Source organism: Tamandua tetradactyla (genome assembly GCF_023851605.1).
Source record: "Tamandua tetradactyla isolate mTamTet1 chromosome Y unlocalized genomic scaffold, mTamTet1.pri SUPER_Y_unloc_1, whole genome shotgun sequence".
In the NCBI taxonomy this organism is placed as follows: domain Eukaryota; kingdom Metazoa; phylum Chordata; class Mammalia; order Pilosa; family Myrmecophagidae; genus Tamandua; species Tamandua tetradactyla.
Window position 1 is genome coordinate 60832 of NW_027518259.1, and position 25489 is coordinate 86320.

The 25489-nt window shown below is 44.0% G+C and overlaps 2 protein-coding genes and 1 long non-coding RNA gene across 5 annotated transcripts in view; all 3 read right to left on the minus strand.

The window, feature by feature from the left end:
- LOC143673051 (uncharacterized) overlaps positions 1 to 3588 on the minus strand; it is a 39940-nt gene extending 36352 nt beyond the window's left edge. The window contains exons 1-2 of the long non-coding RNA XR_013170152.1: positions 3149 to 3588; positions 270 to 355 (exon numbers count right to left, since the gene is read on the minus strand). This is a non-coding gene — a long non-coding RNA (uncharacterized LOC143673051). The remainder of the gene's footprint in view (positions 1 to 269; positions 356 to 3148) is intronic.
- A 10930-nt stretch (positions 3589 to 14518) lies between these two features.
- LOC143673048 (testis-specific Y-encoded protein 1-like) lies at positions 14519 to 18169 on the minus strand. Its single transcript, XM_077147421.1, has 8 exons — positions 18103 to 18169; positions 17309 to 18018; positions 17042 to 17254; positions 16105 to 16182; positions 15868 to 15979; positions 15647 to 15792; positions 15463 to 15548; positions 14519 to 14801 (listed from the first exon to the last, which is right to left on the minus strand). The coding sequence occupies exons 1-8, from the start codon at positions 18167 to 18169 to the stop codon at positions 14771 to 14773; spliced, it is 1443 nt and encodes a 480-aa protein (XP_077003536.1). The 3' UTR covers positions 14519 to 14770.
- A 1015-nt stretch (positions 18170 to 19184) lies between these two features.
- LOC143673050 (uncharacterized) overlaps positions 19185 to 25489 on the minus strand; it is a 57559-nt gene continuing 51254 nt past the window's right edge. For all 3 annotated transcript variants that reach the window (XM_077147425.1, XM_077147423.1, XM_077147426.1), the window contains 8 exons: positions 25032 to 25200; positions 23830 to 24089; positions 23529 to 23662; positions 23096 to 23396; positions 21598 to 21733; positions 20950 to 21197; positions 20135 to 20268; positions 19185 to 19576 (listed from right to left, as the gene is read on the minus strand). In XM_077147425.1, coding sequence (XP_077003540.1) covers positions 19304 to 19576; positions 20135 to 20268; positions 20950 to 21197; positions 21598 to 21733; positions 23096 to 23396; positions 23529 to 23662; positions 23830 to 24089; positions 25032 to 25200 — 1655 coding nt within the window. In that variant the 3' untranslated portion in view covers positions 19185 to 19303. The remainder of the gene's footprint in view (positions 19577 to 20134; positions 20269 to 20949; positions 21198 to 21597; positions 21734 to 23095; positions 23397 to 23528; positions 23663 to 23829; positions 24090 to 25031; positions 25201 to 25489) is intronic.

A 25489-nucleotide genomic window follows, 5' to 3' on the forward strand; every position in this document is an offset into this window, starting at 1 on the left:
CCAGATCCACTTCCAGATTAACATAACAATTCTTCTGCCCTTGCTCAGTAGGAAGAAATTACAGAATATTGGTCCTTTTCCCAGAATAAATGTTCACAAGATGCTGTATGTTCTAGTTTGCTAGCTGCCAGAATGCAATATACCAGAAACAGAATGGCTCTCAAAAGGGGAATTTAATCAGTTGCTAGTTTACCGTTCTAAGGCCGAGAAAATGTCCCAGTTAACACGTCTGTAGAAATGTCCAGTCACAGTCATCCAGGGAAACATACCTTGATTCAACGACAGCTGGCAAAGTTCAGGGTTTCTCTCTCAAGTGGGAGGCACGTGGTGAACACTGTCAGAGCTTCTCTCTCATCTGGAAAGACACATGTGAACACGGTCAGGGTCCTTCTCTCATCTGGAACTGCACATGGCAAACGTGGCGTCATCTGCTAGCTTTTATTAACAGCTCTGCCATTTCAATCAAATACTCTGATTTAATAACTCTTGTAGGAGATTGTAAGGCTTCTTTCCAGCTTCACCCTCGTTGAGTTCCCCTTAAGTAGTGGATATATTCATAAAGCCAGTCTGACCCTAGCAGACTGAACTAAAGTGTAAAGACAAAATACTTCCGTGAAGTATAAAATTCATGCAAAATTAAAATATTGTGTCTTTTGGGGGGAGAGGCAATGAAATATTATATTTCTTTCAGCCGTGTTTAAAGATTGCATATATGTCTGTTCTAGGAATCTAGCATTATTCTAATGAGTTTGATCTTAATGGGAATTGTATGTTGCAAGACGTTTTCTTAGAAAGGGGGTTCCACATTATTTTAGAAACTTTAATATGCAAAGTACATACTGAATGTCATTATCACACTGAAAAGGAAACTGATTTTATCCTAGATGACTTGTCGTTACACAAATAATGTAAAACGTGTAAAGCAACACCTGAATTATATGAGAAGTCACAAAACATTTATGAAAAGAGAGATTCTATCTGTAACATATTTTGTAAAGTCTTAGTCTCAGAGGTGCAAGGGTAGTTCAGTGGTACAATTCCTGCCTGCCATGTGGGACGCCCAGGTTCAATTCCTGGCCTGTGCACATTCCCCAAAACAGACAGATAAGCAAACAAAGAAACAAATAAAGCTTCAGCAAATGGTGCTGCAATAATGGGACACTCACTTGGATAAACAAGGAAATATGACCCCTGCGATATATAAAACTTAAAAGAAGCCGTAGTCTCAAATAGTTAACTGAAGCAAAACTAAAAGTAACTTTCACTAGAGTGGCAAAGCTTACTTGAATAACTAGTGTTATAGTGAAATGTTACAAAGGTTTTTTTTTTCTCAATAATCAAGATGAAGGGGGAAAAAGTCTGGGCTTTAGCAGAATCACTTCCTCTACTTTAACTTTATCATGTTCTCAGTTGTTTAAGATTATCAAGTCTTACAGCTTTTAAAAACAGTCGAGTCTTTCATTTTAGTTCACGAAGAACCACTTATTGTTTCAAACTTGACAACTTTTAACATTTTGTTTTCTCAAGGGCAAATCCTAAAGGATATCATTTTATTCCAAAAAGTTGTTAGGGATTTGCTTTTCCATTTTGCAAAAAATTAAAGCCCTAATAATAGTTGTCTGAGATGCTGTACGTTATATCAGAAATGTTTAGCCAATGTTATAGAAGTATTGTGTAGCCTTCTCTTGGTTACTGATCTGCAGCATACCAGACAACAGACAACAATCTAATGTTGCTAGCTGTAGCTTGAATTCTTTTAAAAGTCACCATACGGCACAGAAACAGACCCATTTGCTTGTCGATTACATTGTTTTACTCCAATGCTTGGTCAGTGCTACATGTTCGACAGAAAGAGCCTTCGAAAAACAATCAATCCGGGGATGCGACCCCCTCCCCCAGGGATGTGGGGGCCCCTCCCCCGGGGGTGCGCCCACCAAGGCCCTAGGCTCATCTTGGCCCTCCTCAGCTCCCTTCCTGTTTCCTGTAAGGCTGTACATAGTCCTTTTATTTCCTAGTGGCCTGTGAAACTAGTTTATAATAAACTCATAAGACAATATTGTTAAAAAAAAAAGAAAAGGAAAGAAAGAAAAGAAAAACAAACAAGGCAGGTATACATTGTACCCACGAACCTTCATAATCCTAGAAAAAATGTCAAGTACAAAAGCGAACCCTTGCTTTAACTCGAGGGCTTACATATCTAAAACAGTGTCCTAGCAGTATGCGTGCTATCTCCCCGTTTGAGTGTTTGGCTAGACCCATGTCTGGGGACCCTAAAACGAAGAAATTATCCGCCACGTCACATGGACATCTTCCAGAAGCAGATGAGAACGTGGTGGCATTGAAAACACTTTTATCTCTGCCTGCTGGAAAAGCCTCGGTCCCTTTGGCTCTTCAGTGGACACTGCCTGCAGATGGGCTCTGGGGTCATAGTGCGGGACGATGCTGTGAGACAGGCTGGTGGACACCTGGAGTCCACTGGCCTATTTTCCAGAGTGCGAATGACGCTGCACTACAACAACTGTACACAGAGCATACCTCCAAGAACTACAATCACCAGAATGACATGGTGGAAGCCAAAAAAGGCACATTGACCATGAAAGCCTGCTTCTGTGCGGGGACAGCATGAACCATCTGGTAAACTTAATCTCCTGTTCAGCGCAGGAAAACAGTTGTGCATTTAATCAATATTTAGTCAGATAAATATGACTCTATCTCTTCAATACTCAATCACATGCAAAATGCTGCTGATGATGTTAAGGATTACGATAATATAAATTCATTTCCTAAAAGGTTAAAGAATTGACCGATGAAGTTGAGAGTAGCATCAGCATGACTTCTGTTTTGCTTGCCATGTATTTGATTGGCTATTGCCTGTATGTACCCATGCATTCATGTCCCGCGTAAGGGATCAGGAGCTCGGCCTCAGCCGAGTGGAAAATCTCCCCAGGTCCATGAAGAACACCTGGTAAATGGGGCCAGGATGTGGGAATTACACAAACACGTTTTTGCAAAAGCGAATAGCGCTTGTTTGCTTCTCTAGATAAGCTTGCTTGCTTACAGCTGAAAAACCAGTATGTGGTACTGTGAAACTAACGTCCCTGCTCTGCTTCTGTGGATAAGGTTGCGGTTTCAGCCTTTATAAGCCTACCTTGCAAGCTGCACGGGGCTGCTCTCTGAATCTTCCTTCTTTGAGGGTTTCTGAGGCAGTCGCTGGCCAGCTAATAAAGACGCTAACTTGGCTTGCCGTTTTTCAATTGTGTGGTCTCTCTCTCGGTACGCCCCACACATCCAGATCAGCTTCCAGCTTCATATAAGAACTTCTCTGCCCTTGCTCAGTAGGAAGAAATTACTAAATATTGGAACTTTTCCCATTTTCCCTTCATAATGTTCACAGATGGTGTTTCTTAGAAATAAGGGCATATCACGTAGAAGAAGGGGGATTTGAAAGCTGGATGGATAAAAAAATACTCAATATAAATCTTTAGCTGTGAAAGGCTTAGTAACCAGAAAAGTATTTCTTATGATCATTTTACTTAAGCATTAAGTCCTGACTGAGTTATTTTAAACCTAGAAACTACTGCTGAAATAGGCTGCTATTAATTTAATCACAAAAATTTACCTTCTCAGAAGGAGAAATGAACCTTAATACAAAGTAAAAATTTAAAACTAATCAAGTTTAGACCTAGCTGACAGCGACTTAGCCTCCCTGCACTTACCTGTTGTCCCCAGCAGGTGGTGCTGCGAGGCTCCTCCCTCAGGCTCACTCCCTCCCCATCTGGAGCAGCTGCCCTGCACTTTCCCCAGCTCACCACCAGGTGGCAGGCCTGAGAGCGCTTGTCTATTAGCACGGCCCAGGCTGACCACAGTGGATCGAGTCCTGCCTACCTGGTTGAAGGTTCCTCCTCGCCTGGGCAGCTGGATGGCCAGTCTCTGCCGGCAGCACTGGGGAACTGAGCAGCACCCAGGGATCAAGTGACAATGATGCCAGACACTGCTTCTGTGGGGCTGGCTATTCCTGCACCCAGCTGGGTGAGTGCTGCCTCGCCATGTGGCCTGGGCCCCACAGTGCATCGTCACATCACCTCCAGGGTCGCCCTAGGTGCTGTCAAGAATGACCCATGCAGGGAGCTCTCCCCGCCGGCAGCGGAGTCAGGCTGGGGCTGAGGATACTCACTTATTCCTTCATTCCTCCCCACATGCCATAGCCACCCCTTGGGATCACAGCTTCGACACAACCAGCCCTCCCCTCCGGGTGCCCCCCCCCCCAACTCCCCAACACAAAACTGCCTCAGGATCCTGTTTGATTACTCACAACCATCCCGCAGTCCCGTCACTTTCTCCCCATCCCCTGTCTTCTTCCATGGAGCACCAGTGAACTGAAGCACTCCACTCTGCTCTACCATCTTCCTGGAAGTCTTCATACCATGTGTCCGTCCTGCAAGCTGAGCCAGGGAGGGTTTTATTTCTGTAACAGGAAAGGAGCAGAAGGAAAGTTTTTGAGTTTAAATCGACAGCGAGTAATTCAACAGTAGCCTCTAGGCTTTAAATAACTCAGGACTGCTTGAGTGAAATGATCATAATAACAAGTTTTCTAGTTACTAAGCATTTCCAAGCTAAAGAGGTACACTGAGTATTTTTCTATCTGTCCAGCTTTCAAATCCCCCTTCTTTTGTGTGAAGAAAAGACCGGCATCTTGTTCCCAAGGACCGACATCTTGTGATCATTTACTAGGAAGGGAAAATGGGAAAAGGCGCGCTATTTTGTAATTTCTTACTACTGAGCAGGGACAGAGAAGTTGTTATATTCATCTGGGAGATGGTCTGGACATAAATACACAGGCACAGTACAGGCAAGAGCAAATCAAATAGCTAAGAAATTGGTCGTTATTATCCTACTGTCTTACCGGCAACTTAGAAGGCATGAGCTATTGAGATGAAGACGATGACTGAGAGTCGAGGGGGTGGGCACATGGGAAAGAGAACACACCCAACACATGCCAACACAGAGGCTATCTCCTGGCTCTGACTGCTCAGCACTAGTGCTCTTAAACACAGGGTTCGTTCTGCTGCAGCTAACTAGTTTTGATCTGCTACAGCAAATACTATTCCACACCATAGTGCTGTGCAATGACTCTCCCACGTAGCAGTTTTTACTGCTCAAAAGCCTTTAAAAGCCCTAATCTGAAGGTGTTGCAGTAAAGAACTGTAAACACTTAGCAAAGAAGCATAATTACCTAATGAAATCATATCCATGAAATGGGCCCATTTGTCACTAACAGCTGTGCTGTTGAGGGTATTCTGTATTTTGTGTGCCGTCCTGAAATCTACTGTTCTCTATCATTATAAAATTCAGAATAAATAAACTGTGTATCTTTTAAAAAAATGATATGAACTAATTTAGCACCTTCCTCCCTTTGGAGAATAAGATGAAAACCCAAAACTCACCAAAATGAGGGCCACAAGACCCAGGACCTGCTGCTCAAACAGCGTTTCCTTTTTAATTGTTTCTCTCTCTCATTTTTATTAGAACCTTGGCCATTTCTTTGTCTGTCTGGGCATATAAAAGCCCAACCTTCCCTTCGCACGATTAATAGGTTCCCATACAAAATGGAAGTGAAGAAAGAAGGGGATGATGAAAAGTATGGAGAATGAAATATGGCTAATTCAGGGATGATGTTATACATTTGAAGTGTGTGTATCACTTGTGTACATGTGTGTTCATTTCGGCAGATTCAGTAGTGCAAAACACAGCTCCTTTTCGGTTTTCTAACTAGCCGCCTAGTGATTGGTATATGGGGAACAAAGCTGTATGCTGGAGAGCAGGTGTGTAGACTGTGTTGAAATTCCAGAAGCGGAAACAAATATTCCAACTCCCTCAGGGGCTTCGGAAGAGAAGATGTGAAAATAGATCCATCTTATTGGGGGATCATTGTTTTTACAAGGGAGCAGAAGCATGTCAGGAAAAGGGTCTTGAGGATGTGGCTCACTGGTATATTTTGCTTGGCTATGGTTCTAGTTTGCTAGCTGCCGGAATGCAACACACCAGGGACGGACTTTTAATAAAAAGGGATTTATTTTGTTAGTTCTTCAGAGGAAGGCAGCTGACTTTCCACTGAGGTTCTTTCTTACCTCAAGGAAGGCACAGGATGGTCTCTGCTGGTCTTCTCTCCAGGCCCCTGGGTTCCAGCAACTTTCCTCGGGGTGACTTCTTTCTGCATCTCCAAAGGCCTGGGCTGAGCTGCTAGTGCTGAGATGAGGAATGCTGAGCTGCTTAGCAGTGCTACCTTGTGCTCTCTCATTTAAGCACCAGCCAATTAAGCCAAACGTCATTCATTGCAGCAGACACGCCTCCTAGCCAACTGCAGATGTAATTAGCAACAGATGAGGTTCACGTACCATTGGCTTATGTCTGCAGCAACAAGACTAGGCGTGCTCACCTGGCCAAGTTGACAACTGAATCTAACACAGATATACGTCCCCCAATACCACCCCCTTGAATATCTCCCACATGCTAACACAGAGCTAGGAAGGTGTAGAAAATATTAAGACTCCTTGAACTGTTGAACTCAGAGTTCTCCAGAACACTATGAATGCGGAATAAATACCTGCCAAAGACAAACGGCAAATGTATTCGGATGAGGTTTCCAAGCCACATTCTGGGAACATGGGTGTTCTCTTTTGCTAGCTGGCGGAAGGCAATATACCAGAAACAGAATGGGTTTTAAAAAGGGGACTTAATAAGTTGCTAGTTTACAGTTCTAAGGTCGAGAAAATGTGCCAATTAAAACAAGTCTATAGAAATGTCCAAACAAAGGCTTTCAGGGAAAGATACCTTGGTTTAAGAAGGCCGATGAACTTCAGGCTTTCCTTCTCAAGTGAGAAGGCACACGACGAACACAGTCAGAGTTTCTCTCTCATCTGGCAAGGCACATGTGGGACACGGTCAGGGTTCCTCTCTCATCGCGAAGGGCACATGGCAAACACAGCGTCATCTGCTAGCTTCTTCTCCCGGTTTCCTGTTTCATGAGGCTCCCCGGCAGGCATTTTCCTTTTTCATCTCCAGACGTCGCTGGCTGCTGGACTCCTCTACTTCTCGGGACTATGTCATTCTGCTCTGCTGTCTGTGAATCGCTCATTCTCCAAAATGTTTCCTCTTTGATTGGACTCAAGAAACTTATGAAGACCACCCAGATGGGTGTAGACATGTAGTCACCTAATCCAGCTTAACAGCCACTCTTGATTAAATCACATCTCCAGGAAGATATCTGATTACAGTTTCAAACATACACCATTGGATATGGCTCATTCTGCCTTTGTGAAATGGGATTTAGATAAAAATGTGGCTTTTCTAGTGGACATCCATCCTTTCAAACCAGCACAATGAGGAAAGCGTATACAAAGTTGGTTATGTCAATATAATGGACAAAATGCCTTTGCCTAGTTTCTTCATTAACTGATTTATTTATAGCATCTGTATGAAAAGCAAGTACATGGTATAGGGCACATAACATGAAAGCAAACAGGAGATGGGTTGGAACAGAGATGTAATGGGAGACCAAAATACAAAATGTTAGGGTAATAAAACAATAGATTTCAGGTTTCTAGCTTTAAAAAGGATGTCACATCCATGTATAACATATGGACTGTAGGACTTACACTCCCAGGAAGAGAGACATCCATTCAGAGGTACAAAGAGATTAGAGGTAAAATGACAAGTAAGCATGTCATCTATCCAAGAGGAAGAGACTGGGATTTCTAAGGTCAGGAGGAGCATCACATCAATTCATAACGGAATTTAAAAAAAAAAAAGCAAACACAAGATTTATGCTGCCAGTGGGTGTCAATTAATATCTTACAGTATATGCATATCTTAGGATTTGGAAAAGAAGATGACATAGTTACTCAAGGACTAAAAGCAAGGGTTTAGCTGATAGGGAGCTAGTGTGCATGCTGAAATAGGAGGTGTGCAGCTAATTTCCCTATGACCATATGATGTATGATTACTAGGATATTTTTTATCTGTTACGGGTTTAGTGTCCAGAATATATTGAGGACTGCAACCAGGAACATCAAAAGATGCCTAATTAAAATGGGCAAAGGTTTTACAGCCAATACTCCAAAGAAGACATGGAAATGTCAAACAACACCTGAAAAGATGCTTGCCTACACCGTCACCGGGGAAATGCAAAAGGAAAACACAATGCAAACGAAACACACTCAGGCAAATCAAAAATACACTTCATACACGATGGCTACTATTAAAGAAAACATGAAGGAAATAATCACTGAGAAGGATGCAGAGAAGTTGCAACTATTACAGATTGTTGAATGGAATGATGGTAAACATCATTTTTTTGGTAAATGATGGTAAACAGTCTGGATTTTCCTTCAAAAGCTGTACATTTCCCATATGACCTAGGTGTATAATTATTTCGCGCATGTACTTCTAACGGCGTACCCCAAAGAGTGGAAAGCAGGGACACACATATCTGCACACCACTGGTCTCTGTATACTTGATAATAACTAGAAGGCCATGCCACACACATCCAAGAAATAAATAAAATGTGTCTTGGCATGCATGGAACATTCATCAGCCTTCAAACAAAATGAGGTTCTGACTAGAGGTCACAACATGCCTGGACGGGCCGGACTCCTGGAGGAGCTACAGGGAGAACCTGGACCGACAGCTCAGGGGCCTGGGCCGGGGGCTGTCCGCGTCCTGCCTCGTGGTGTGAAACACCACCACGCCGGTGGCGGAGACCATGTCCGGGGATTTTCTCCCCAAGGAGAGCCAGCCTGTGAGAAGACATGAGCCAGGCCAACTTCTACAGCTCTGCCGAGGCCAGCAAACGTGGCTTCGATGTGCTGGACGTGCATTTCCACCCGCCAGTCCGGGCAGCACCAGCGGCGAGACGGCGTACACCGGGACATACGAGCTCACCGCCATGTCTCCCAGCTGCTGCTGTGCCACCTGGCAGCCGCCTGGGGCGTGGACCTCCCTGCTGCACCCCTGTGAACAGGTGGATCCGGGATGACCACACGATGGCATGTGCAGACGGGCAGGGCCACAGGGGATGGCTGGAGAGCAGAGGTGACTCCAGTGAGTCCACCGTGCCCTGGTGCCACGGATTCAAATTTCCTCAGCAGTGGGCAGCATCATGCCCCGCTGCTGCCGCACGTCTGGCCACGGCACCCACGGCATAGCCAAGGCACCCCTTTGACCTCAAACCAAACTCCCTTATCCCCCAGCCTGTCAGGGCGGCAGTAGATTCCCGCACATCCAACTTGGTGCTGGGACGACAGACAAGATTGGCCGGGATAGAGTCAAGAAAGAGTCGCACAGCCTCTCTCAGCACCGCTCAGCCTCCTTCAGCGCCGGGACGCATGTTTCAGAGAGCATCGCCCCTCACCCCCCACGGAACACCAGCACTCATGGAGACCAGACAGCAGGCTTTCAGATCGAAGCCCTGCCTGAGGCCAGAGGCGAAGACTCAGATGCCACACTTAGTCCCCTCAGCACCCAGAGTCAGAGGGCTTTGTGGCCTGGTTGATGTTCCTCTACTCTGCCATGATTTCTGCACACTGGTTTAAGAAGAAACCACCACGTACCCTGCCATGGTGGCTCGGTCTTTACCCCTTGCCCTCACCAAGGAGCAGGCTCACCCCTTCCCCTTTGCCTGCCCTCTCACCTGTACTCCTTGGGAGAGGCTAGATACCAGACAGGACCCCATCACCATTCCCCTCTATGGGTGCCTGCAGAAACGATCATCGAATAAAAAGGTTCTCTCATGCACAGACCCTGTGATTCTGCAAGGTCCGTATGGGACTGTATTCTAGGGGTGTGTCCATGTTGGATGGAAGCCGCCTTCTTCCATCATGCTTCAACATCCATTATACTCAGGGCAGGTCTACTGAGGACAGAGTGGGGAGGCATCCACATGGAAACGAGTCCAGAGCAGTGCCTCACAGAAGGGCTCTATACATTGGGTTGGTCTCCCTACACACGGTCAGATTTTAACTCCCTGGGTTCCTGCTGGCTTGCTGGAATCTGCTGGAGTAGTTGATGGGTCCAAATGTCTGTGATTGGCTGCATACGGCCAAACAAGCCACGCCTTGCTGTTCTCACCAGCTAGGACCTCAAAGTGTGTTGGTGCTGTTCAGTGGGCTCACACATCCTTGTTACCAGTAGGACTTATATTTATGGACAAGAAACTACTTGGCCTTGCATATAAGTAGGAGCACAGTGAGGCCCCATGGCTGTGGACTCCAAAGGCCACATCATCACTGTACACACAAGACACACTTCTTCACATCCCAGGAGTGGTGGGGCAAGGTTGCTGGAGGCCTTATCTCACAACCATAACCAAGGCTGAAAGTCCAGAGATTTTATGGGCAGGAGGATTTATCCTCATCGGCACGAGGAAATGAGCAACACCATAACTCGAACGGCACAGCTGTAGACTTAAAGGAGACGACTGGAAAAGGACATTAGGGGAGTTCACAGCCTTCACTGGGAAACGGGAAGAACACAGTCTAGAAGACAGGTAGAAAATGTTGAGATATGGACATGTGATGCTGTTCTTCACTAGCAACCAGAGAACAGATCCGCAGGTACCCAAACCAGCAGTTCTGGGGCACAGGAGATCAGGGAAAGACCATTACAACATGTAAGGAAGAGCTGGATGAAAAAGACGAGAAATGACAAGTGTCAGATTGGGTTGTGTGTGACCAGGTGCCCGCTCTCCAACCTCTGATCCCAGCAGCTGTGGAACGGCATCCTGTTAGGTGGTGAGATATGGCACATTCCTTGAAAAACGGAGGGCCAGCAAGGGTAACGCTCTTTTTCCTGCAGCCCAGAGCTTTTCTTGCAGGAGCTCAGAAGTTCCAGGCTCCATTAATCCTACAAACTGAGAGAATGCAGTGAGAGAGTAATCTCCATTGCATTTCACGTCACTCAACTCCCACTCTGGATGCCAGCTGTGCCTGGAAAACCCTAGGGCAGAGATATTTACCTGCTCAGTCTCACAGTCTACAGCCTCTCCACATGGACTCTTAGGAGCCTGTAGCTCAATGGTTGCCACAAACTGGAGAGAATGATGACGTGGCCTTTCTTGGTCATTGTTCCTCTCTGGTGGCTCTCAAAAGGGTTCCCTCCAAAATGCTTCCGCTTTAAAAGGATTCCATTGGCACAGGTGGAGGAATATCTCCTTCTAATCCAAGGTTAATACCCATAATTGGATGAGTCACATCTCCATGGAAATAGCCAATCAAGTTTCAAACCTGTACTCCACCCTCGAGTACTGAACGGGCTTTGAAAGAAAAAGGCCGCTTCCATAGGATTGGATCAGGATGAAGCCTCGTTTTCTTCCTGGGTACATAATCCTTCCAGACCAGCAACCTTCGAGATAATCTCATTAAGATAATCAGATGGCTGGAAATCTTAAATATATTGCAAGGCACATTAGGAAACAAGAAGAAATGGCCAAACCAGATGATCATGTTAAAAAGTCCGAGGAAATAAAGAAGTTGCACAAATAACCAATGGTGGGCAAACAAATCACCCAAATATTTTCAATGGGATGTTTAAAGAGATCTAGGATATTACAAAGACACTAGAAGAGCAGAAGAAGCATCTGAGCGATTACGCAGAAAAAAGAGCAGACTTACAGCAATGAAAGGTATGGTAGATGAACTTTAAAGTGTGCTAGACACAGTTGAAGATTTGAAGATTTGAACAGATAAGAAGAAAGTATGTGCAGACTAGAGGACACAGCAAGTGAACCCGAACATGCCAAGGAACAAATGGAGAAAAAACTTTGAAATCTGTGAGCTGGTTCTCAAGGAAATGATAGGTAACTTGAAGGCAAAGAGAAGAGTAAAGGGCTGGAAAGATACTTGAGGACATTAAAAATTTTAATGGCTAAAACTTTTGCCACCCTGAAAAAGACATAAATATTGAAATCCCAGAAGCCCAACATTCTCCAAATCGTGTAAATCCAAATAAGTCCACTTCAAGCCACACAGTGCTCAGACAATTAGTGTCCCAGATAAGGAGAGAATTCTGAAATCAGCAAGAGGATAGCGATTCTTCACAAGTAACAGAAGCCACGTGAAGCTCAACAGAGTCTTGGAGGTAAGAGGGGATGGTATCATCTACTGAAAATTCTGAAAGAGAAAAACTGCCAACAAAAACTTCTTACATCCAGTAAAACTGTCCTTCAAAATTATGGAGACTTTAAAATACTCACAGAAAACTGATGCTGAGAGCACCTCCTATTAAGAGTCCTGTCCTATCAGAAGTACTAAAGGGAGTTCTCCAGATGGAGAGAGAGAGAGAGAGAGAGAGAGAGAGAGAGAGAGAGAGAGAGAGGGAGGGAGGGAGGGAGGGAGGGAGGGAGAGAGAGAGAGAGAGAGAGAGAGAGAGAGAGAGAGAGAGAGAGAGGGAGAGAGAGAGAGAGAGAGAGAGAGAGAGAGAGAGAGAGAGAGAGAGAGAGAGAGAGAGAGAGGGAGAGAGAGACAGAGAGAGAGAGAGAGAGAGAGACAGAGAGAGAGACAGACAGAGACAGACAGACAGACAGAGACAGAGAGACAGAGAGACAAAGAAACAACCTTAAAAACCAAAACCAATAAGAGAAAGAAGCTTAGAGGAGAGCACTGAAGTGAAGACTGTCAGTCAAAGTTAATAAAGTATTACAAATAGAGGAAACCAATACAGCTGAGAATTAAAAGCCAACTGAAAATGGTCAACATTCAGTGTAGCTTCAACAGAACTAAAACTGAATGTTACGAGATTACATTGCAAATAAAATGGCACAGATTGGCAGAATGGCTAAAATGTATGATCTGTCTAGATGCTGTTTACAAGAGCTCCACTTTAGACCCACGGATACAAATAGGTTGTAAGTGAAGGGATGGAAAAAGTCACTATGCAAACAGTAAGCAAAAAAAAGCTTGGGTGGCTGCTGTAACATCAGGCAAAATAGACTTTATGGGCTCTTCCGACCTCAGTATCCTGCCCCAGATCTCTCAGCAGCCTCAGTCCCGCTCGGGAGGTCACATCCGGAAAGCACCACCAAGCTTTGGCCGGCTCCTGAAGTAGAGACTATGCCGCTACCTAAAGTTTCCAACACGTACAGAAAGGAGTTATGCTCGTCTGAAGGGGTGGGGAAGATTTCATGAACGCTACTATCAAACCTCACCACTGCGACTGGTTTGCTGTAGAACACACTTCACCCACGACATCGCAAAGTGGCCTCTGTGCAGACAGCAAGTCCAATGCGAGAAGGGAGCGATAGAGATGCACATACGGCGTCTTTAAAGTGGAAATCGGGAGGAAGTCCCGTGGAAACAATCGGCCTCCCTTTTCCAACGACAGCAGGGTCTAACCTTTAGCCTGCGTCCGTCTTAGAGCCGTTACTGGGGAGCAATTACATAATCATGATGGATACCCTGAATGTAACCACTTCCAAGGTGAGATTTCAAACATGTACAGGCTTTAAATGTGTAATTGAGTCTGCTACTGCCGATCCAATGTGGAGCGTCATGAAGAGAATGCAAAAATTCCAGAAAACGGGAGTCCCATCCAATAGGCAGGACCTGGTTTTTGAAATGTTTGTGGAGAACCAGCCAGGAAATAGGAGACATCCTAATTTGAGTTGTGTGGTCAAGAATTGCTCTCCTATTGAGTTTGAGGTTACTGTATACTTTTTGGGGTGGAGCACCCAAAGGGATGCTCGGACCAAAGTTAATCTGTCGGGAAAAGAGAACAAGTAAGAAAGGTCTAAAGGCGGGGTCACTGAGGGAACAGCACACAAGCGTGGATGGCCTTGCATTTGCAAATTTTCCCACTTTACCGTCCCACTTTTTCTCAGTCCAAGTCTGTTTTTGCCCCAAAATGAAGTCTGAGAAAAACAAAGGAACTCATATGAGGTCATACGTTTACAAGGAAACATGCTTCTTCTCCACTGTTCCTGTTTCTGCCTCTTTACCACCACCAGAAACTCAGTAGTTCCTTTACCAACTCCTCATCAGAGTTTTCCTTCCCTGCCTGTGCCTTAACCTGCATTAGTCAATCTGTTACTTGTCGTGCTGGTACTGACAGGGTGACTGCTACCCTGCCAAAAATTCTGCACTAATATGGATCTGGCAAACATATTGTTCACAAATAAATAGAGTTTTAAGATTTCCTGCATTTCCTGGTATTAACTTGCCTGAGAATATTCCAGGGAACAGACACTGGTTTAAGCTCCATGCAAGCAACACAGCACAAAATCTAGGTTTTACTCGACTGTGAACCCCCTCCTCCTTAAGCCCTTCTGCTTGCCTTCCCTCACGTCCCATGTAAAACTGAAAAGCGCACAGTTAATTGGCCTCTCTTTTCCAAACTCCTACTGCCTAATACCTGAACAGGCAGGAAAAACCATTTTACCAAACTGGAGTCCCAAGTACTTCCCATCTCTTCACCCTCCTAAGCTTATATTCCATAGGTTACTAATTCCCAGGCAGCAAATTAAAAGCCCATAGTGCGTCGTTTCCTTCATTGGGTCCACCTCCCGCAAAGCACAACTACGCACTGCAGACACAAACGGGTAATCACTTGAGAGTATTTATTTTGTCCAGGATTATCATTCAATGTTTAAAGAATCTCATTCTTTCTATTTCCACCACCTGCTCCATCCTTCAGTTTTAAGTTCTGCAAAACCACGGGGTGGGTTACTCATCTTCTAAATCTCAAGTGCTCTTCTGCCATATTTTCGCTATGTTTGATGCTCTATCGCCCCCAGATCAATGGAGAGGGTTCCCTGGAAAACACATGCACACCAACTCAAATCTACATCAAAGATAACAAAACTGCCCTTTCAGAAAATGATAAATTAAAAGCTTATGTTTAAGCATCTTAGTCCTAATGAACTCTCCATATTTTCCCATTGTTAAAACTTTAAATTGTACCTCAGAGCTCAAAATTCTCCTATGCACTCAATGCACTCAATTGTCTTTATTCTGGTTTGGCTGTGGGAGGACAGCACCTGGAAATTCGTATTCAGAGAAAACTCTGAGAATCAAAAAACTCATGGGTCTTTGGATTAGCAGTTCCATAAGGATGTGCAGATGTTCTGGGTGAGGTGGGGGGTGGGGTGGGCAGCAAGGAAGTCTCAGGGAGAGCCAAACATAAATATAGGAGCGGAAGTAGGGCTCCTGTGTACCCATGCAATGATGCCTCAGAGAAGTGGAGATAATGACTCCCGTGTGCATCAGTGCCCATGGCTAGTCATGCTCTTGTTACATCGATGAGGTTTCCCCGACCACAGGCTGGTTTACACTACACTATCCCAGAACTCCTATCTCAGGTGACGACCTAATGACCTGGCGCTATTCACTGCCATCCTCTCTCTTCCTTTCCAAGAGGAATAACCCAGACAGATGGCAGCACGCATTTATTCTCCGGCCAACTGAGATCCTCACCTGTCTGCCTCTCCATACCATCTGCTGGGACCTCCCATTCTTAGGTAGTACTGCAGGGCATTCAGCCAGAGGTCTTCACAGATGATCTGGTAGAGGGAAAGGTGTGAATGGGGTTGGCACTCTACTTCCCTAGCATCTGGGAAGCACACCAAGCCATTTATGAAACTGCCCCTGGGGGATTTACCTCAGCAATTGTGCTAGACCCTGAAGGACTGTGGTCAGAAATCCAGTTGAAGAAGTTCATACTGGTGTTCTGGCGACTGCACCTGTAGGCCTGGCATTCACAATCCCCGAACCATTGGATTGGAGTGGTCTGAGATAACAGATATCCTGCAGAAAGAGAAAGAATGAGGGATACTATATTGTTCACCCATCCCTTGTACCGTCTGAACAGCAACTTCTTACCAGTGATGGTAATGTCATATGCCTTTGTGATCACCGGGTTTCGGAAGTAGGGGTTTCTCCCAAAGGAAAACGTGATCGTACAGCAGTTCTTGGGAGGGATGCACACTTCCACCTGACAGGGAAAAGCAGAGGAGGGAGAAATCATTCTAGGGACACGCCTTTGCCTGATTACATGCTGAATCGTTTCCACCTGCCCTCCCTCACTCATTTCTGTAGGCTGAGCCTTCCATCTCTCACCTCCAAGTCGATCATGTAGCTGAGCAGGTCCCGATCTTGGTCAGTGATCATTGTTGACAGCTGAGGATGGTTCAGAATCTGTACTGGGTAAAGGAGCTCAAACATGCTAGGTTGGCAGGGGTAGAAACAGCTAGAGCACATCTGGAGGGCAATCAGAAGTGGGATCACACATCTGCCAGACCTCCTGGCATTACCAATCCATCTCAGTCAATACCCACACTCTATAAAATCTTCCTTAAGCCTTCTGTTGCCTGTGTTTTGTGAGTCTGAACTCACACGGGTGTACAGTCTGTTTCTTGAGAACTCCTGACCTCTCTATTTTATTTGCATGATGGATAGGTCTTGAAGGGTACTTCTTGAGCTCTTACAGAGGGTTTGAGAGTGCTGACTGGAGGCCGCGTGTTCCCTGGAATCGCATGTGGGGCATGTGTGTACTCAGAGTCCTGAAGTGTGACAGGGTGCAATGGAGGGCAACTACATGTAGAGAGGACTGCATACAGTGAATGTAGCTCCACGCAAGAGACAACAGTTATATGCCAAAGAACCTGTGTGCTCAGAAGGTGGACCTGAAAGGCAGGCAGCATGACCTTTGACCCTAAACATGTGTGACTAACAATACCCCGCAGAAGCAAGGTTGAGTGGAACACGATACAAAGTGTGCTTCAAACAGATTGCATGTGTGGAAGGATGTGCACGCAAGTCTGAATTCTGCATAGGAAGCTGAACTCCCCACCCACCAGGATGGAACCATATTATGAACACAATCAGGATTCTCAAAAAGCCTGTGTTTGCAACTGTCGGCCACCCCTTCCTCCTGAACTGCTCTCTCCCCGCACTAAAGCTGTCCCCTTGCCCCCAGCCAGGACATCCTCCCCAAACCCTCCTCCATAGTCCACAGCTCTGTGAGGCTATCGCCTCTGAAGTGCATTAAGGATACAGTTTGCAACCAGAAGCCTGCAATGCACCTGATGCTGCTGCTTCTGAAATCCAGGTAGGGCTGAAGCTCGTGTATTAGCTTGCGCTTGTCCAGGCACAGCACCTGGCTGCCTCGTGCGATCAGACTGCTCAGTTCTAAATGCAGACTCTCTAGCGCCTCCGTGGATGTGCGGGGCCGAGGCGGGGCCTGCTCACGCTCCTGGGGGCTCTCCTGCTCCTGCTCCTCCTGCTCTTGCACCTCCTGCTCTTGCACCTCCTGCTCTTGCACCTCCTGCTCCTGCTCCTCCTGCTCTTGCACCTCCTGCTCTTGCACCTCCAACTCTTGCACCCCTGGCTCCCATGCCACTACCTCAACTAGCACCATTACGTCCTCGTTCACCAGCCCAGTCTCGCCCCGGATCTCTATCTCAACTCTTCCTTCCAGCTTCTCAATCTCCAGCCCCATCCCCACCCAAAGGATCGCAGTCTCCTCGCTGGGCCCTTCCGTCACCTCCCGCACGGCTGCGGCCTGCGCCTCTGCCCCTGCGCTGCTGCTCTCTGGGGACTGCTCCCCCCGAGGCCCCACAGACTCTCCTACCAGAAGGCCACCTGCCGGGCCAACGAGGTTTCCCGAGCATCCCGGAGGAGCCGAAGCCTCGTCAGGACGTGCTTCACTCGCCATGGGCCCTGGTCTGGTGCAGAGAAGGCTGGCGCACAGGCGCTTCCCAGCAAACTCCAGCAGGCGCTCCGGGCGCCACCGTGCGGCGCGGATGGCTTCCTGGCGCCTGCGGCAGACGAGCTGCTGGGGCGCATGCGCCGCGGTGGGCGCCGTCCACCCGGCCGGCTTTGGCGGGAAAGCGGCCCTCAGCACCCCCAAGCCGCTGCTCGTGCACACCCTGCTCCCCTCGTAGAGCGGAGCCCCCGGGGAGGCGGCTCCGGGGTGGCTGCCGGCCTCTAGCAGCGTGCTGGGGAACACGCGTGTGTTCAGTGCGCGCAGTGCTATGTTCTCAGCGCGCGCAGTGCTATGTTCTCAGTGCGCGCAGTGCTATGTTCTCAGTGCGTGCAGTGCTATGTTCTCAGTACGCGCAGTGCTGCCTGCCCGGTCCCTGCGGAGGAGCGCCATAACCCCTTGGGAGGCCTCACCGTACATGCTCTCGTTGCTCCCAGGAGCACCCCGCCCCAAGCCAGCAGGAAACTGCCTCCAGCAGCTTCGCCCAGTGCCACGTGAGCCTGCCCTGCCCTTCTTCTTCTGCTAAGTTTCTCTTGGGGGCGAAAAGATCTGCTCCCTGCCCAGAAGCACCCTCACCCCCCAGGTCCCAGTCTTATTAAAAAGCAATTAGGAAGGTAAACATGGCAAAGGGAAACTAACAGAAACAGCGTGCGGTGCTCTGCACGAACTTGGTCCATACTCCTGCAATCGGACCTGTTGTTTGAAAGGGGATAATGGAGGGGATTCTTCATCGCCCTATGTGGCCTGAGGCTTTGCTAGGAAACCACCAGAACTGCAGAGAGATGCCGAGGCATGTGGTATGGCGACAGCATCCAGACTGCCTGGAAGGACTTCTAATATGGATTATAATGTGTTATTCCATAATTACGTTCATTCAAGTAGTATTTCCACTGTTAAACATTAGCCATCTATTAAGGCTTACTAAAGTGATCATACTTTCTGTGGCCTCAGATCATAATTCCATTCCACGAAATTAAATCTTTTATTTATGTATTATTTTTTTCCATATAATCTCATTAGTATTGATTTCCATAAAATTTCATTCCCTATCATGTCATAAATGGTAAGACAAGGTTAAATATTGATATTGTTGATGTTCAAGGATTTATTGTGAGTCTGCCTAATATTCCAGATTCTGATATGGTATGTGGTATGTGGTGCTGGGATGGTTGCAAATACAAAATTTTAGGTTCTTGTTAGTGCAAGGATGTCAACATAGGTACATTTAATTTTCAGTTTGTATTCTTTTGATGTGAAACATTTTATGAAAATGCTAAACAAACTTTCAAAAGTTTCATGTCTAGTAAACCAAATCTGACTTCCTTTCTTGTTAAAAATGCAAAGCTTTGAATCTTCTGAAATAAGAAAATATTGCAGTAAAGAGCCTGCTTCAGTCATTCCAGATAGTAAGCAGAAAGCAGCCAGTTTTCAGGTAATGACTATTTATTGAAGGGCCATCTAGGGAGACTTTATCAAGCATTGTATCATTCTTTTCCTCCGAGTTTTGTCCATCAAAGTATCAACAGTTAAGCACAGCCAACTGGAGCCGTTGGACTACCAGGGACTCTGGGCCACAATAATCATCATTGAAAGGAGTGGCAGTGGGAGTGGCTGTTCCAGGAGACTAGAAGACTTAAGCTTTTCTAACCAAGGCATGAGGCCTCTGTTCAGGGGATGGTTTGCCTTTGCTGATGTGGATAAGATCCAGGAGAAGTGCGGGCTCACGATGGTAGCTAGAGCCTGGAGACTGGTGAGGCCTATCTGTCTCCAGGCGCCATTGCCAGACATTGGTCTGCACATAACAGCACTGCCTGGACTCACTGGCTCCTGTGAAATCAAAGGTAGACTTTAGATTCTTGTCTCCATCAACAAGTTCTTATTTAATTCTTGATTTTGTGAGTGGGCATTGAGGAAAAACATTCAGGAGACCCGGAGATGAAGAGATCACATAAAAATCATCCATATTTCTATTGATGGACCTCACAAACACTTCAACAAATAACACAGAGGCTCAGAAATAAAAGCTCATTTGTATTTGGAGAAACAGAGTCAGTTATTCTTAGCTGTATTTTGATGGCACAGACAGAATAATTAAAAGAAAACATTATGTAAAGTATATAAGTTGCTTGGAAAGCACAAATTCAGCTGTTCAGTGTGGGTTAAGAGGATAAACCATTGTCAAATAAACCAAAGATTATTTATATTCACTTTTTAGGAAGTCTGTTCTTCATTAAAGAACTTTTGTTTCTTCACAGTAATATAGGACTGGCTTTTTTACATGAATCAGTTAAGAATGGGGAGATCTGCATTTTTATATAGGTATAAAATAGTGAATTCTATTGCCCTGGATAAGAGAAGGAAAAAAAAAAAAGGTAAACTTCTTACCCCATTTGGATCAGAACCTGAGACCTGTGTAATGAAGCATATAATAGAAGTGCCTATGTCAGGGTAGAGGTGGGCACAGCCTGAAGCTCCCAAAACCTGCATCTGTAACATTTCTGGGTTTTCATCAGTCTCTCCTAAAAGACGAATGGAATAAATAAGCATTAGCAACATATATTTATATTAAAACACCAAAGCTTGAGACACCACAGTGATCTTTATCATCACCTTAATATGTACTGGTAATTTTTATCTCTAATTTATGCTTATTTTATCCACTACCATTAGCATCCTACCTCACAAATTCATTTATCCCAAATCTTCTTCTAATTGCTCACTGCCTCCCCTTATACTAAAACAATCTCTTCTGCTTTGTAACATTCTAATTAAAAATTCAACTAGCTTCATTTTCCCTAACAGTAAAAAAGAAAATAAACAAAACAAAAGCAACTGTTTATCTTCTATTCCAGAGTTAGCAAAGAATGTGTGTGTCTTAGTTGTAAAAAATCTTCCATTTACTAAAGGAAATAATTTTGATTTAGTTCTTTCTTAAACTCTATTAAAAATATATTTAAAATACCCTTTAGGACTTAATCCAACATGGCTGATGGACTATAATGAAGGGAAACTGAGCTCAGAAGTAGAAGCCAGAAGTAAGAAACAGCAGAGAATGAGAGCACCGTGTGATGAAGGATTTCTATTACCAGGAGGGTGCATAGTTTGGAGAAAGGATGGTCTTGTGAACACCTTGATTTTGGAGTAATCACTTTTAAAAAGATCCTCCACCTGACTGATCTCCCGTAAAAGTTATCACTGACCTGGCTTAAGAATTCGAGGCCCAGAGAGCCAGCATTCTGAGCTATTCAGGTTCTTCAGATGTCCTAAGGGTGCTAGAAGCTGAATGGGGATCTGAACTTCTTGAAGTAGTAGCAATGCTAGGTCATTTCTTGCTGCTCCATTCACCAATCGAAATTTCTCATGCAGTAGAATGGAAGACACCTTAACAACTCTCAGAGGTGCCCCAGGGTGCCTCAGGCCCAGTATCACAGCAGTGTCTTCAGGATTCCTAAGTGTATAGATAGGGATTAAGTGGAATAGATTTACATATTCACTAGAATTGACAAACAAAGTTTTAAAGAATGAACCTATTAAATTTTTCAGTGTAGTTCCTTCCCTATAATACATATTGCACAGGAATTTCACCTTCAGAAAAACAGGAGCCTCTGAATGAGGTAATATTATACAAACAGATTTTATAGTGGTATTATAGATGGACTTACTAACAGACAGACTGATCCAGTAAATATCCTGAGGTAAATTTATCGCTTAGACTGAAATAAAGGTGTTATAGGGAAAAGAGAGATACTTTATATTATGATAGCATTTTATCCAAAGCAGCATTCAGCAAAGTAATTTGGGCATATTGGTTTTTATGGTTTTGGGAAGTAGGCAAGACACAAACTTACATGTTCCTGACGCAATGAGCAGCAGTGAGAACCCAAGAGCTGCTAATAATAGAACCACTGCAAATTTGACTGCCACAGCTGATAATCATGACCTGCCATGGCATGGCATACCGTAGAGAAATTCGATCTGCCAAGACTGAGAGATACATTAAAAGTAAATTCATCAGAATTGTCCTCTATAGCCTGTATTTAAGTTTCTCATCTCTCTTAGCTCTGTTAAATAGGTCAGCATTGTTAAAAGTAACTTGCAAGAACAAAACCTTCTGCATAATTATGTCCACACTGTTTTTGTGGTAAAGAATGCATTCCTTATCATAATCTTTCCAAATCCAAGGTTGCTTTTTAGTACAGTTTAAATTCCCTTTAGTTAAAACACTGGAAATCATTTCAGCTTCCCACTATTAACATAATTATTAATGTAACTAGTTAAGAATTATTAATGTAGGTAGACAATAAAAGAGAGTAACTAAATTTGATTTAAAAATGTTAAGTAAATTAAAATTTGGGAGTTAGAAGACAATTTATCTGATCTAGAGGAGATTGAGCTTGATAAATTTAAAATCTTAATATGATATCAAATGGGCAGATAAACTAGGAAAGTCAGGTTGGAAGCTCAGAATAGAGGTCATATTAAGGAAACACAGAGTTTCTCCAAAAATGTGACTGAGGCATGGAATCTAATGCATATATTAAATAATGGGTGGAGACAATCTGTTTACAAATAAGTAAGGGAAAAGTAAAGTATGAAATTAGAAAAATAATTAGGATCACAAGTTTTAAAGTAGCATCTCTGAGTTTTGCTCTGAGCGAAAAAGGCTTTGGAAAAGAAGCGATGCAGCCCGAATGTTTTAAAAAGATAATTCAATGTGGGTATGTGGAAAGCTTTAATTAAGGGAAAATTAAATGTATGGGAAAATAACTATGTCAAAAGTAGCCTGTTACGGGGGTCAGGGAAATAAGAATTTTCTGAATTGCCATTCATGATTTTGTGATATGTTTGGTCATATCATGGAAGTACATGAGAATCATAATGTAAAATAAAATTGGGCATCAGAAACCTACAAAAATCATTGTTTACTAAACTAAACCAAACAAAATAATATTAAATTAAAATTCTTCTACTTTGTAAGGCACTGTATGGTTGTAAAGAAGTAACTTTGTTAAATGAACAAGAAATTTGAATCTTGACCCTGGCCCTAATATTTCTTTGCTCCTAAGAATGTGATAAATCCATTTTATTTCTTAATGAAGGTAAACATGACGAACCAGTCCTCCTTGTCATATAGGGATATTATGATAGTAATTGAATAGGTATGAGAAACCCTTGTAAGCCATGAAGAATTACAGCATGATAAACGATTCCTACTATTTGTTAAGTAAAACATATTCCTCAGGAAGAATTGTTTTTGTCCTGCCTTTTCTGTTTTCTACTTCCCTTCTCCTCCTTGATTCATCTCCCTCTCAATGCTGCCCTCCCTACCATTTATTTGGCCCTTACTCTGAGGCTGTGGCAGAGCGATGAAGTGTGGCTGGATAGAAGTGGGAGTAGAAGTAAAAGCTGACACATTCCTAGAAGTAGAGACTGAAAGGGAGATGGAAGCAGAAGTAGTCATGGGCCCTTGCTGGGACCAGGGTGCATGGCTGGGCCTTGTAACTTCCAGGAGCCAGAAAAGGAAAGGGCTCACTTGGCTGAAGACGTAGGGCTTTGTGCAATGCTCATCAAAGTGACTCAAGATTCCCACCTGCACCCAAGCATCCTTTTGTTGTAGATGGCACACTAGAGGTGCCCCCAGGTCACCCTGCAAGAAACAAAGAGCAAGATATTCATTGATATTTTGAAGGATACTAGACAATAACTTTTGGTGTTGAAGGATAATCCTCTCTTTCTTCCTACCTTTCATACCCCACCCCCTGCCCTGTCAATTTGTCACCTTACAGCCAGTCTCCCCCATAGCTTTCTTGGCTTCCACACAGAAAGTGAATTCATTCAGCTCGGGCCAAAATTGGGCACAAGTGCTGACTTGCAGAATGCTTAGGTGCCTTTTCTGCAGAATTCCAGGACTTCCTAATAGAAAACAGAATGGAGAGGTTTTTTAGCTGTACTTCAACTAAAAGAGAAAATATGGCTGAAGAGAAAGAAATGACAAATAGTCTACTCTTACTTATGAAATAATTACTTTCTTTCCAAATGTGCCATTATTATTTCATCCCAGTGCTATCTCTAGTACTCACCCCTCATAAGAGACCAACTTGGTAGCCAACAGTCATAGAGTTGTATGTTCTTCTTTTGCTCTAGGTTCTCTTCCAGGCAGATGGGAAGCACCAGGGGTTGGAGATGCAGTGGCTGCTTCAGGAAGATTAGCCCAGGGCCCAGAGGTCCACTGGGACCTAGGTAGGGCATGGACCGAAGAATACCTACAGTCTGAGCTTGACCAGGGTCTTGAAGATCAATAAGCCCCACCTGGACCAGGGCCAGAGCTTCTGAGTTTTTTCTGGAGGGAAAATTTGTCATGAGTTTTATTATTTCTATATTCCACATTCCAAGACTGAAACCACTTTGGGAATCACATAAATCAAATTAAATCCCAGTGAATACTGAAGTACTGCTCCATTCCCTTCTCTAGTTATTGCTAATACATAATGCTTATTAGGCCCACTAGCAGTGGACACTTTTATGATGGAAAACTAAATGTTACCCTTATCGAAAATGTCTCAGTTATCATACATCCTAATACATATTGGGCTTCAGATTCAGTGATATGAACTTTGAAAGTGAAGTGTTTAAATATTCTACTATAAATGTGAGACTTTGGAGAGTTACTTCTTCCTCTGCCTTGTTTTCCCTGTTTGTATTAATGGCTCTACCTCATGTTGAAAAAAGAAATTAAATTATGAACCCCAAAGAAACTTCAGAATAGATATTATTCCTCTAGAGTTGAAAATAAGACAACATATTTGAAGATAAAAAGTACAAAACTGATTCTGATTCAGGTTATAATTCAAAACAAAAGTATAATTTCCTTTGCTTTATAAAGGTAAAATTACATAAAATGAAGATATGTTTTCATTATTTATAAAATTAATCTATTTAATTCAGAAATTAGTCCTGAAAAACAGATAAAGCACTAATTTGCAGATACACAAATAAACAGGGATAAAAATAGAGACTATCCTATTACAAAAAATGTGAAGCTTCATGACAAAAGTCTAGAAAAATCTCTTATTTGCCATTTGGGATATCAGGCATATATTTTTTAACTAATGAAATAAATCAGGTAAAAAAAATAAAGCACATTTTATTTCTGGAGCTAAGACTCTCTCAAAGAAAGTGGTCTTTCTTTGAGACCACTCTCAAAGAAAGATAATTACTAAAAACCTCAAATTTTTCATTTTATATTTATATCTTAATCTTAGAGTAATTTGCTCAGACTTACATGAAATTGGCACATCTGGCTGTTGTAAGGATCCACTGTTCATTCAATATAGAGCCAGCACAGAAATGCGAGAAAGACAGTTGTACAGAAACCATCCAAGGAAATTCACCCACTTCAGCTTCCCAGCAGTTGGGGCAGTGGGGAACAAGGCCAGGGCGTAATCCACATTCTGCAGAAGAAATGTAAATGTGGGACAGGGTGAGGTCAGTGATTTTATCCTCCCTCCCTGAATGCATTGGTTTAGCATTTTTAGCTGTTAGGAAACCATTCGGAAATTCAACATTATCAATTTTGGGAAAGTGATTCAAATTCATGTCATTAACCTTACAAAACTAGGTGAAATAATAGAGGACATCTGTACACAGCTCCTGAGAGTAATAATTTGAAGGGGTTTGTATTCATTTCCCAAATGCAATAATAAAACATTTCTAAGAACTAAAGTATTTTATAAACATTTT